Source organism: Balaenoptera physalus (assembly GCF_965194825.1).
Source record: "Balaenoptera physalus genome assembly, chromosome: 12".
NCBI lineage: Eukaryota > Metazoa > Chordata > Mammalia > Artiodactyla > Balaenopteridae > Balaenoptera > Balaenoptera physalus.
In genome coordinates, this window is record NC_138897.1 from 77,765,892 (window position 1) to 77,779,253 (window position 13,362).

Here is a 13,362-nt window from a genome sequence, read left to right on the forward strand (position 1 = left end):
AATGCACAGTGAGTACAACCAAGCCAGAACGTCGGAGGTTGGAGCAGAGGAAGGTTTACTGCAGAGCCAAGCAAGGCGATTGGGCGGCTTGTGCTCAAAAAATCCCAACTCCTGATGGTTTTCAGGGAAGGGTTTTTAAAGGAAACCTTTGGGGTGAGGCCTGCAGGGTGCACGACTTTCTTCTGATGGGTGGACAGCGAGGTGGTCCAGGGATCCTGTGCTTAGTGTGAAGCCCCCATCCTCCGCCGTGGTGGGGGGCCTTAGTTCCTGCAGAGGAACTCAGAGGTATGTATCAGGTTGTTACGTGTATCCCTTGAGGAGGAACTAGGACTCTGTTTATTGCACTATCGTTTCTTGACTGAGCCTCCCTTGTTTCTGCATTCCCTCCCTCCTCTAATTAGGGAAGGTCTAGGAGGCTGAAACCTTTTTCCTACACATAAGAAATGGGGGACACGGAAAGGCTTCTGTACCCAGGAGGGCTCTCTCTTTGCTACACATCTCGGCATCTCAGCATTTTGGCTCTTGTGTGTCAGGCAAGAACCTGGTTTGGAAGCAAATTTGGGGAACCATCCAGGAGGTAAGTCCAAACACACCTATTACCTGTGACTCATCAGTCCCTCCCTGGTACTGGGAGCCTGTGGGCGAGTCCCAGCAGCTCCTAGTCTGTTCGTGTCAGGGACCCTCCCCCGGATCTCCCCAGCAAGGTGCCACTGACCTTTGGTGCTTCGTTTTGTTTTGCAACAAAGAGACGGTTTGGGGGCTTGGAAGACATCTTTGGGGTGAGTAATCTTGTTAAAGAAACACACCTGTGCCTGGATTGTCTTTGCAGTGATCACCCAATCATGGGTTGGAGGCCCACCTGGTAGGATTTTGGAGCCAACATAAAAGATTCACAGCTACAAGGTACTCCATACCTGGGTAAAAGGCCTGGGGCGCTGGTATTTGGTCTGGTTTGTTCTGGTCTCGTCTTATCTATGTCCGTCAATGTCTGATTGTCCTGCTAAAGGTGGGCTATTGGGGACTGAGCTTCTTGGTGCCTGTAGCAAGGATCCTTAGAAAGATTTTGTTGCTGTAACCACCTGAAAGCAAAGCCCCTCCAAAATGAGAAATGTTAACTCAATTCCCCTGCGCAGCCCTCTAGCTGCATTCTCCCAAATTGGGAAACTTTGAGTAATGAATCCATGGAAAAGAAAAAAATGGTTTGTTTTGTTTGTTTAGTAACACTGCATGGCCACAATATCCTTTAGACTCTGGAGCAAAATGGCCTGAAAAAGAATCCTTAAATTACAATTCTACAACTAGATTTAGTTTGTAAATGGGAAGAAGAACGGGATGAAATGCATTATATACAGTCTCTGATGTTGTTGTGTCAGAATAAACCTGTGCAGAGGAGATACAGGGTTATGGTCCAACGGGAAGGGGAGACAGAGAAACCTCTTTTGCTTGATTCAGATGCAGAGGAGGACCACTTGCTGTGAAGCCAGTCAGACACTGCGACTGCTCCTTCTCTATCCCCAGGCGATGGTGTTCCGGCTCTTCCATTGCCAGAGCCTGAGCCACAGCCTCAGGCTCGAGTCCCGCCCCCTGGTCTCCAAGAGTCAACAAATAGGAATGGTCTCCCCCTCCCATACCTGCCAGGGAGCTACCCCAACTCGGGTGGGGCAATATCCCTTAAGCTAAGTCCCCACTGGGGGTGTGAATGCTGAGACTGGGCAGCCTATGAGATGGATAAGGGTCCACTATCCCTTTTCGACTTCAGATTTATTTAATTGGAAGAACCACATGCCAGCTTACAGAGACGACCCAAAGAGAATGGAAGATCTTCTTTCACCGATCTTTGCAACCTCCAACCCAACCTGGGCAGATGTTCAAAATTCCCTGGTGGTCCAGTGGTTAGGGCTCCGTGCTCCCACTGCAGAGGGCACAGGTTCGATTCTTGGTCGGGGAACTAGGATCCCACATGCCATGCAGCATGGCCCCCCGCCCCCAGAAAAAAGGTTCAGGCAAAGTTTATGAAATACCCTCCTCACTTCAGAAGGACATAGAATGGTGCTGGATAAAGCCACGGGAGAGGCAGATCAGCTGCACACAGAAATCCCTGGTAACCCAATATGAGCCACGGCAAGCGTAGCTGTACGAACAGCAGACCCCAGTTGGGAGGTGAATGCTGGGGATGGGCTAGAACTTGAACGTCATGGAGACTGCATTCTTGGAGGGTTGCCAAGAGGGGTGCCAAGCCAAAGAAGCCTCAGTGAAATACAGGAGGTAAAAACGAAACCGAATGAGGATCTTCCAGAATTTCTAGACTGGATCTTTAACGCCTACAGGCAATATACAGGTATAGACCCTGAGGCCCCACAGAATTTAAAGATGGCTAATATGACTCTTATCGGTCAGAGAACCCCTGATATACAGAGGAAATGACAAAAGGTGGAAGGGGCTTTAGGGATGCCTATGTCTCATCTTGTTTAAATTGCCTTCAGAATTTTTCATGGCAGGGACCAGGTTCAGGAGAAAAGGGCACGACGGAGAATAAAACTGGCCACTCCACTGGTGACTGCCTTGACCCAGGGAAGAGCCGGACCAAATGGATGACCCCCCACGAGGGACTCAGCAAAAGGTAAGAGGCCTCAAGCTCCCACTTGAATGGTGCATCCTATAGTGGGACCCCACCAGCGTGCATATTGTAAACAGGAGGGACCCTGGAAAAGCGTCCCATCCTCAGTAAGGCTTAAAGGTAAACAGTTGGCGTGCCAGGTGATCAAGAATGACAGAGGTTGATTGACATATATATACTAATATGTATTAAATGGATAACTAATAAGAACCTGCTGTATAAAAAAAAAAAAAAAAGAATGACAGAGGTTCTTTTAAATCCCATCGAGTACATCAATATCTCCCATATGGAGCCCCGGATGACTAAGACTATGTGGGGAATCAGCTTTTGGATTTCCTGATTGATACGGGGACCACTTAGTTCGTCTTAAACACCTGGCCTTCCAAACTTTCTTCTGAGACTGTTAGTGACTGGGGTGTTGGGAGAAACCTTGAAAAAGCCCTTTCTCCAGTCACTAGACTGTCAGATGGGGAAAAACCATCTGAAGCATGGCTTTCTACGCATGCCTGAATGCCCCATTCCCCTTCTGGGACAAGACTCACTAAATACCAGGGTTACCTTTGCATCTGGGCAAATAGACATTAACGTACCCCCTGAGCAGGCTCGCCCACTGCAGACTCTAGTGTTCCAACCCCAAAAGACAGCCTGTGACCATTCCGGAAGAGATACTGCAGAAGGTGAGCCAGGAGGTGAGAGAGGATGGGGGTCTGGGAAGAGAGCAAAGACTGCTACACCTAAGATATTCACCCAGTGATCCCTAACCCATACACCCTGCTCACTACTTTGTCCGGAGATTTTTGTTGGTTTCCCATATTGGAGTCGAAGGATGGCTTTTTTTTTTTCTTTTTGCATACCCTTGAGTTCTGACTCCCAAGAGTTGTTTGCTTGCAAATGGGAAGGTCTAGATACAAGAGTTAAAAAACAGTACTCCTGGACACTACTTCCTGGGGGGCGGGGGGATGGTTTAAAATTTCCCCCACAATGTTTGGAGAAATCCTGGCAAAAGATTTGAGGGACCTTCCACTAAAGAAGGGATCCCTGCTCCAGTATTGTGGATGATCTTCTGATTACCAGTAAGACAGACACCTAGGACCAGAATACAGTGTTGACTTTGAACTTCTTGATTGAAAGAGGCTATAATGGGTCCAAGAAAAAGGCAGAGTTCTCAGGCCTCTGTTAAATACTTGGGTTCTGAACTCTCACAAGGATAGAGAGACTTGCTGCCCGACAGAATGGAAACTCTAGACCCCCGGGGATTCCTGGGGGTGGCCGGGTTCTGCCCCATTTGGATCCCCAACTTTGGACTCATAGCAAAACCCCTTTTAGGAAGCTCTTAGGGGAGACGATGAACCTCTAGACTGGAATCTTGGAAGAATAAACATCCAGAAAACCATGTCCATCCTCACTGGACCAGACCTTATGGAGGAACATGATGGGGGAACAGAAACCATGCTTGCTGCCGAAGAAAAACTGGGACCAAGATCATCCAAACCTTGGCTGGTTCCAGACCCCCAACACTGACTTCTCCAAGGGGGCAAGTGAACCTCTTCATGGATCTTAAGTTTCTTTTCAGAAAGAAGCTGCAAGAAAGAAATCAAGGTGAGCGGGATTGCTGCAGTGGTGGCTTTGGTAATTCTCAGAAGGCAATTTAAATAACTTGTTAGATTACCAGAATGATTGTTCTCCTTTGTTATGCCTTCTCTTGGCTTCTAACCTCCCAGGCTTGGAAGGACAATTCAGTGATTACCTACTTTTGCCGAAGTTTGAGAAGTGCTAATCCCTCTAGCTGTTGGACTTGTCATCCAAAACCTTTTTTCTGTATTGGATCATGCTGATCCCTTGACTGTGCCTGTCATTAATTTTTTGACTCTCCCTATTTTCACTGTGTCTTCAGATGTAACATATCAGATTAGGCTAATAGAATTTCCTGTCCCCTGTTTTTTCTTGACTAAGCTGAAATTTGGTCCTCTCCTCATGTCCTTGGATTTTTAAAGACCTGGTGTCTACCCCTGGCGAGGTTTTACTTTGTCAGGATATTGTAGAAACTGTACTTAATTTTCCCAGGCTATGTCCCTTCCATATATAATATCTAAGAATGTCAGATGTCTGACATTCTGCATGCCCCCCTCAGGGTACATCTTTGTGGTTTCAGTTACCAATCTTGGGCCTATAAGTGCCTTGACAGCTGGTGTGTAGGTAGTAATTGTTTATTAAAATCAAAATGTTAACTTGAATCCAGGAATAAGAGAATATTTTCAAGTGAGTACTAAGCAGTTTGATTCCACAAGCTGCACCCCTTATCAGCAGGAAGTAGCCAGAACGGTTTTTGCCTTTATTCCTCAAGATTAAGGAATGATCAAAAATAGGGGGAACTGCAACCGTGAGTTAAATCCATTTCACCTGCTTCCACTAAGGTTGTTTAAGACTTGCCTGTCCTCCAAGCAGCCCATAGCTAAACAATAAGGTATTTGCCCAAGTTGTTTTCTAGGAACTTGGAGTCAGCTGTGTCTGGTTCAGCTGAGCTGGTTGAGACTGGATAGGACCACCCACCATTCACCTGGGCATGGGCGGGGGTCCATCGGTGACCTTTTGAACGTGCAGAGGCCTGTAGCTTAGTTATGCCTGTGCAGAATGATAATTATCACCCCTTTTTCCAGTCACCTGCCCCCTGCTCCCCACGCCTCTGCCCTGCAGCTTTATTCTTCACCTCATAAATACCCCGAGCCCCTTGCCTTCAAGGAGAGGCAGATCTGAGATTTGTTCTCCTGTCTCCTTGCTTGGCTGCCTTGCAAATCAATCCTCTTTGTTGCGAACCTCAGTTTCTCAGCATTTTGGCTTGCTGTGCATCGGACAAGAGGAGCTTGCTTTGGTGTCAGGCCTTCTGCAAATCCCAAACTTGAGGGCAAAAGTGAGGTAGGCTGTTTGCCCCCATTTTACAGATGGGGAAACTGCGACTCGCTCAAGGGAACACACAGCCAAGGTGACAAAGTCTGAATTTAAGCCCAGGTTTCCCTGACTACAGAATCTGTACTGCTAATATTTTTTTTAAAACTCATGTACTTTAGCATTTCTGGGCATGTCCTGGATGTTTAATGTCAATATTTGTGAATTAAAATGGAGCTTTCAGTTCTCACTGTCGACTGAAAAACAAAACAAAACATACAACCTGAAAGTTGAATTGTTCTTGTTCAGGGACATTACTGAGGACTGCAGAGCCCTCTCAACTCTGAAGAACTGTTCCAAAGAGGTAAGGGAGGAGCCAGGATATGAGTTTTTGTGGGGGTTGGGGGCGGGGTTTGGGGGTGCAGTTGAACACTCAGAAGATTACTGCTAATCACAAAAAGCATCTCAAGTGAATGAGTTTAGTGCCTTTCTATAAGAAGATGGAAGAATCTGGGCTCACTGAAATTATTCCTTTGATATGCATCTGAACTATCTAGGACCAGTATCCTGTTTTTTCCATCTTGAGTTCCACCTAGGGCACACAAACCCTCTGGGCAGCTGCAACGTAGGATGGCTTGAGGGATGGCCAGAATCCATCGTATACCAGAACGGCAGGCAAAGTTCTTTGTTCGCTGAAATGGCAGGCAACATTCTTTGCCCACACCGGGAAGCAAGAGAACCAGCCAGGCTCTTCTCAAGAGGATGTAAATTTAAAAGTCAGGAGGAAAAGAAGGTGAGAGACGGGGGGAAGAGGGCAACCCTGGTAGCACAGAGAGGAGGCTGAGAACGCGGGGTGTGAAGTCAGGCTAACAGGGTGGACAGGTGTAAACCATCAGCATTCTCACTTTACACCTAAGGAAACTGAGGCCCAGGGGACGGCGAGAGGGGCCCGCGGAAGGAAGAAACTTAAGGGAAAGGCAATCGGAACTTCGAGTTTCCAGGCCGTACCCAGAGTGCCCCAAAACCGCATAGGCAGGGGTTTTCCGCACAGGCAGGGGTTTTCCGCACCTGGGGCTCCCGCTTGTCGCTCGGGCCCCGCCCCTCCTATTGCTTATTGGTCCTTTCGGGCACGAGACCAATACAGGAGTCAGCCAATGGGAGTGGCCCACGGCGCGTCTTTCCCGGGGAAGCGGAGGCGGACCGGGAACCCGGAAATGCGAGGCGCAGACAAATTGAGGAAGCCAATACGCTGCGAAGAGGATGGCGGGCCGACCAATGCAGAGTCGCCGAGGGCGGGGCCACGGGCTGACGGCAAAGGTCCCCGGAGCCAGCGGCCAGCCGAGACTGAGTGCTGAGAAGGCGACAGCAGAGCAGGGCCGGGTAGTGGCGCGAGGTGAGGAGGGGGTGAACCGGGAAGGGTGCAGCGGGGCAGTGAGCCCTGGGTGGGGTTTGGAAAGGGGCGGCTCCTCAGAATGACCTTAGTCCAGTGTCCTCGCCTCTTGGAGCCCCTGTTTCCCCCTTAGTAGCTAGTGAGGGCTGAGAGATTCGTGCCCCCAGAACGCACGTCCTCCTCGGAGAAGTCCAGCCCCGCCGAGGAGCCCGCGCCGACCATCTGGACGAAGCAGTGACCCACACTCTCTTTCGTACCTCCCCATTAGAGCTCGTCCCAAGCCTTTTCAGATGTTCTGTATCAACCAGCCAGGCTCCCCCAGAAACCTTATCGGTCAGTTGTGGGTCTTGGTCCAGTACCAGGAACAGACGGGATCGGGTGCTTGGGCCCTGGTTATGAATAAAGTAGAGGTGAAGACCTGGGTACTCTGGACCCAGATGCACTGGGAATTCGTTCCCGAATGCCTCTGTTTATTCCCTGTAGGTTGTCTGGGAATTGACTTGCTCTCTGTGTATCAGTTTCTCTCGTCTGTGAAGTGGAGCCTAGGGGTAGCTTTCCTCCGTGAGGTGGTGAGGGGTAAGTGAGATAAGGCATTGCTAGCACTCAGCTCAATGCCCAGCACACCATAGTTGCTTAATAAATGCTTGTTAGTATGATGGTGCTTGCAGACCCGATCCCTCCACTCCCACTGCCAGCCCCAAGCACCTGCTCATTGTCACAGAAGGCAAGTGGTCACCCCTCTGGCCCACAACCTGAGTTCCTCTTGAGATGCTCAGACTGCCCAAACTCTAGGCGGGATGCCTCCTGGACAGGCCAGGAAAAGGCGGCTAGAGCGGGGAACAGCGTTGTGGCTAATACCAGGGTGAGGGCAGGAAGAGCTGACTGCCCAGGTGGCAATAAATCAGGCCTCCGAACAGTTGTACTTAGCAAAGAATGAGCCTCAGTACTACCTTAGCTGTTCTGGACATGTGTGTTATGTGTCTAGGGCACACAGTGTTTGGGATCAGAGGCCACAGAGATTTATGCTTAAGTGGGGAGGCTTTTGAGCCGTGGGTTCCTGAACGCAAGACCGTCACTTGCTCACTGGGTGACTCTGGGCAAGGGCCTTCACCTCTCTGAGCCGGTCTCAGCTCGAGAATGGGGCAGCCTCAGCTCCTGTTGAAGATTGCAGGAGGGTACGTGTGAGGTCCTTAGGGTTTAGCACAGGGTCTGGCACGCAGTAGGTGTTTAATAGCAGTTGGGTGGCGGCAGCTCTGCTTTTCGCAGCGTCACACTGCCCTGGGGGCGGCACCTAATCCTTGCCTCGCCCCCACCCCTGGTCACAGTGAATTAAGAACCCTGGCATCTCCACGCCTCCCCTGAAGCCAGAGATGTGTCATCAGGGTATCGGTTCCCCTGCTTCAACTCCTGCAACTCTGGTTCCTTGCAGATCCTGCTCTCTCCCAGGCCACTGTGGACATGTGCAAGGGGCCCACCCCTTGGTCCAGATGACACTCATGTCGATGGCTTCAGTGATGGCGGTGACTGAACCAAAATGGGTCTCAGTCTGGGGCCGCTTCCTGTGGGTGATACTGCTGAGCATGGTGCTGGGCTCCCTGCTGGCCCTGCTGCTGCCGCTGGGGGCCATGGAGGAGCAGTGTCTGGCTGTGTTCAAAGGCTTCTACCTGCTCAGGAGCAAGTTGGACAGAGCCCAGCCTGCCATCACCAAGTGCACCAGCCCGTCCACGGAGCTCACTGTCACCTCCAGGGATGCAGCACCGCTGGTGGTCAAGACCAAGGCCTCTCCAGGTAAGACTGGCCATCTCGCCTCGACGCTCATTAATCCTATAGGTATTTAGAGGGCCAGCTATGTCGTGTGTGCGGGGCACAGAGTCAGCCCTGAGCTCCTAGCTAGACAAGGTGATAGGTGGCTGAGATACATGTGGTGATATGGAAGCAGAGGGAGCCGTAGGAGCACACCAGGAAGGCTCCCTGGAGGAGGAGATGCCTGAGGAGAGACCCAAGGGAAAAGGTTTCAGGGGAGAGTGTTCCAGGCAGAGACCACAGGGTAGGAGAGCCCTGGGCACTTCAGGAACTAAAAGAAGTCTAGGAGGTGTGGCTGGCCCTGGGGGTGGGAGGGCCAGCAGAAAAGGGCCAGATGTACAGCAGGGTCCAGTTGAAAACCATTAGATTAAAAGAATTTTTAAAAGGCCCAGGGATGAGGAGGCCCCCAGGGTCTAGCAGCAGTGAGGAGCCTTTCACAGCCAGGGCCTAAAGGGGCAGGGGTGGAGGCAGGGAGAAGGGGCCCGCGCCTCCAGAAGAAATCACCAGAACGGCTGCGAGCTGGAGCAGACGTAGGGGAGGGCCACCTGACGGGAGCTGCGGCCGTAGGAGAACACAGCCGCTCAACGACGGCAGGTCAGAGGAGGGGGCCGGGGAGCCCGGCTGCTGCCCCCACGGTAGAGAACGGCTCTGGGGCTGAGTGAACAGCGACCAGCGCAGGGCCCCACTGGGCTGCAGGGAACAAACATGTCTGCACATGCAGGTATGCGGAAGGGCGTGTACAACATGGCTGGGTCGAGCCCCCTTGGCCCTGGAGGAGACCAGCTGTCGGGCGGCGCCCCCCCGAACGTCCTCTGCCCTCTCTGACCCACGCCTCTTTGGCTCTTTTCTAGCCAGCAAGTTAGAAGCCAAAGCAGCTTTGAACCAAGCCCTGGAAATGAAACGCCAGGGCAAGCGGGAGAAAGCCCACAAGCTCTTCCTGCACGCCCTCAGCATGGACCCGGGCTTCGTGGACGCGCTCAACGAGTTTGGCATCTTCTCAGAAGAGGACAGGGACGTCATCCAGGCTGACTACCTGTACACCAGAGCGCTGACCATCGCGCCCCACCACAAGGCGGCGCTGGTCAACCGCGACCGCACGCTGCCGCTGGTGGAGGAGATCGACCAGCGGTACTTCAGCATCATCGACAGCAAAGTGAAGAAGGTCATGTCCATCCCCAAGGGCAACTCGGCACTGCGCCGGGTCATGGAGGAGACGTACTACCACCACATCTACCATACAGTGGCCATCGAGGGCAACACTCTCACCCTCTCAGAGATCAGGCACATCCTGGAGACCCGCTACGCCGTGCCAGGGAAGAGCCTGGAGGAGCAGAATGAGGTCATCGGCATGCACGCGGCCATGAAGTACGTCAACACGACGCTGCTCTCCCGCATCGGCTCTGTCAGCATCGGCGACGTGCTGGAGATCCACCGGCGGGTGCTGGGGTATGTGGATCCCGTGGAAGCCGGCCGCTTCCGCACGACACAGGTCCTGGTGGGCCACCATGTCCCGCCCCACCCTCAGGAGGTGGAGAAGCAGATGCAGGAGTTCACCCAGTGGCTCAACTCGGAGGACGCCATGAACCTGCACCCGGTGGAGTTTGCGGCCCTGGCGCACTATAAACTCGTCTACATCCACCCCTTCATCGACGGCAACGGAAGGACCTCGCGCCTGCTCATGAACCTCATCCTCATGCAGGCGGGCTACCCGCCCATCACCGTCCGCAAGGAGCAGAGGTCCGAGTACTACCACGTGCTGGAGGTGGCCAACGAAGGCGACGTGAGGCCGTTCATCCGCTTCATTGCCAAGTGCACGGAGACCACCCTGGACACCCTGCTCTTTGCCACCACGGAGTACCCTGTGGCACTGCCAGAGGCCAGACCCAACCACTCTAGGTTCAAGGAGACGCTGCCTGTGAAGCCCTAACGCTCCAAATCCTCCCTTGGGGGGAATAAATCCAAGAAACTCAGCATTTCTAGAAACCTAGTCATCTCCCAGAGCAAGAGGAAGATGGGTAAGGAACTTAAACATTCTTTCCAAAAGCATTCTTTCCAAATGCTTCTTTAAAGAAGAAAACTAAATTATTAAGCCTTGTCCCTAAGATAACTTATAATTGAGCCCAGTTATTTATTTCCCTCTGAGCTGGTAATGTGTGGTGTCAGCTGTCTGTGCTGGTGGCCCCGATCCTTGGGGTGGCCCCAGCAGGCTTTGGGGGCATCAGTGCTCCTTATGTGACCAGAACACAGGTTCTGGAGCAGAATCTGCACTGCAGTGGGGGAGCTGTGGGATGAGGTCTGGAGGAGTAACTCCTTGCAGCCCTTTCTGGAACCGGCCGCGAGGGTCCGTGACTACCTGAGAGAAGTCAGCACGGCTAAGGAGAACCCGGTCGCAGCTCTGAGAAGTGACTGAAAGCCTCCTTGCGTACAGGTGTTGGCTCCGCTACCAAGAGGTTAGTGTTGTGACTAATCCTTACCGGCAGAGCAAGTTTCTGAGAGATGAAATGAACGTTTACAATATATCTAGTTAGATACCTCGCTTATTTCAAGGAAGATTCTTTGAGCCATAGTTTGCAAACTCCGGTACCAGAGGCTGTTATTTTGCCACATCGACCGTTTCTCTAATTAAGAACAGGGGCATGGCTGTCCTGGGTTCTTTGTATTGATGTTTCTCACATTTGCAGCAATTCAGACCAGATGTTTCAGTCTAAAGGTTCTTCTGGGTTTGTCACGTAACAATTAAATCCTGCTGCAAATCAGGCATTAGGACACATCTGAAGACAGACACCTAGTCAGTACCCAACAAGCATTTGTGAGGAGTCGGAGCGCCAGTTCACAGGAGCCGAGAAACACCTTTGATCGCAGCCAGGATGCGTCCCTTTAATCCACTCACCTGCCCCCACAGCCATTGTCCCCTGGGGGAAGCGGAGCAGATTGCTTTGGAGTGGCCTTATGTTCCTAGCAACTTGTTAAAGGATAAAATGTTACATGTAACAAAGCCAAGTTTCCAAGTTGGCTGCTGCTGTTTAGTCTGAATGGCTGGAAGCCATTGGGTCCCTTTTCCAGTGACCGAGCTGGCGATGTCTAACACTGTACGCACTTTGTTAGTGTCTGAATGCTGGTGAGTATCCACCGAGTGTTGTCTGATTGGAAAATTCAGATCCTTATAGTAATGAGGACACTATTCTGATGCAGTGTTTATAGTTATTTAATTGTATAATAAGCATGGAGTAATTTTCTGAAAGATTAATAAGTGAAAAGATGTATGAAATGGCCCCAAGTGATAGTTATTCAAACCTTGATAAAAAATATTTTTGTATTTGTATGCTGCCATAAGGTATTTCTTAAACCTTAACTCTTCTATCGTCTTGCTCTTTATAAGCACACCAAGGAAGCCTGACAGAAGTGCTTGCTTTGTACTAGAGGGAGAAATTTGCACTTTAGCTATGTGAAGAGTATTATTTTAACGAATTACTAATAAAGTATTTTGTTACATAAATGCCTGAGACTTTGCTACCTTATTCAAGAGAGAGATGTTCCCATCTATCCTAAGCGTGAGGGAGGGATTCTTTCAGAACTTTAGCCCTATTCTTTATATTGTTCTGGGAGAAAAACAGATCCAAGATGGTAATTATTCAACAAGACAACAAGACAGAACTGGTTGGTTATGCTGACAGGGATGTATCGCTGATCTTGCACTAAGACACGAGTAGCCGAAATGGTTTTTCATGTATCTATTTACCATCAGTTTTTTTCCCCCCAGGACTACATAAACCCACTCCTAAGTTCCTGAAAATCTATTTCTAGAACAGTCAACACCCTGCACCTAAATCGGGTCCTGCTCGAGTCTGAAAGGTCCACCTCTGTAACAAGCTCCTGTGGACATTTGAGAGGGTGAAGTGAGGTCAGAGGATTGGCAACAGCAGGAGAACAAAACCGTTTAGCACCACATGACCTGGATTGCTAAGGAAAGGTCCATGGCCCCTTGGTCCCCGACTGACCCACATCCTCTCACCCACGGAATGGGCCTCTCTGCAGGGAAGTGGATGGCCGGCCATCCCAGCGAACAGTTTCTTCTGACTGCTTCACAGCCGCTGCTTGAATTCAAAAACACCTAACAACAAACGTTCTGTGCAGAAGATAAAGATGAGGTACAGAGAACCTATCAACTAAAAAACTTATTTACAAAACAACAAACAGGGAATTGGAGATTTGCCTGGATGGTTGATAACATTAAGGTATTACTGCTAATGTTTCTAGAAATGATAAAACCACGGCCTTTAAGTCCTTAGAAATACATGCTACAGTGTTATTGGGTTAGCACTAATGATGTCTGGGACATCCCTCCAGAACACAGGGGATACAAGAGGGGCAGGAGGTGGAGATGAAGACGGGCTACGAGCTGAGCAATGCTGAAGCTCGATGACAAGCACACGGGGCTTAGTTTACTATTCTACTTATCTGTTTCAAATTGTCCATTAAAAATGTTAAGTTAAAAAATATAGGAAAGCCTGAATGATGCATAAAACCTTTAGAAATAGATAAATGAGCTGATTTTCATGACATAGGAAAGAATTCCGATTTTTTTCCCCAGAGTGCCTTTATAAAGTCAGTTTCCCTACTGAACTGCTATAAAGTCAGTTTCCCTACTGAACTGCCAATGTCACTTTCA

The 13,362-nt window shown here is 50.4% G+C and overlaps 2 protein-coding genes across 12 annotated transcripts in view; one reads left to right on the forward strand and one right to left on the reverse strand.

Annotated features, from left to right (window-relative positions):
- The window catches only part of SART3 (spliceosome associated factor 3, U4/U6 recycling protein), a 91,553-nt gene that overhangs the window by 44,294 nt on the left and 33,897 nt on the right, over positions 1-13,362 (reverse strand). For 2 of the 9 annotated variants that reach the window (XM_082417410.1, XM_082417412.1), the window contains exons 20-21: positions 4,110-4,197; positions 1,751-1,912 (exon numbers count right to left, since the gene is read on the reverse strand). The exons of 6 other annotated variants lie outside the window; for them this stretch is intronic. In XM_082417410.1, coding sequence (XP_082273536.1) covers positions 1,766-1,912; positions 4,110-4,197 — 235 coding nt within the window. In that variant the 3' untranslated portion in view covers positions 1,751-1,765. Of the gene's footprint in view, positions 1-1,750; positions 1,913-4,019; positions 4,198-13,362 lie in introns of those variants that run through there. One more of the 9 variants, XM_082417413.1, reaches the window with a different exon arrangement.
- FICD (FIC domain protein adenylyltransferase) lies at positions 6,568-12,589 on the forward strand. 3 transcript variants are annotated; one of them, XR_014251858.1, is made up of 5 exons: positions 6,847-6,893; positions 7,374-7,466; positions 8,320-8,678; positions 9,545-10,708; positions 12,454-12,589. XR_014251858.1 is itself a non-coding variant. In XM_082417535.1 (4 exons), the coding sequence occupies exons 3-4, from the start codon at positions 8,378-8,380 to the stop codon at positions 10,618-10,620; spliced, it is 1,377 nt and encodes a 458-aa protein (XP_082273661.1). In that variant the 5' UTR covers positions 6,568-6,893; positions 7,374-7,466; positions 8,320-8,377; the 3' UTR covers positions 10,621-12,589. The 3 variants fall into 3 exon arrangements, 2 of the variants coding, with proteins under 2 accessions (XP_082273661.1, XP_082273662.1); XM_082417535.1 differs by having other exon boundaries at positions 6,568-6,893; positions 9,545-12,589; XM_082417536.1 differs by lacking the exon at positions 7,374-7,466 and having other exon boundaries at positions 6,568-6,893; positions 9,545-12,589.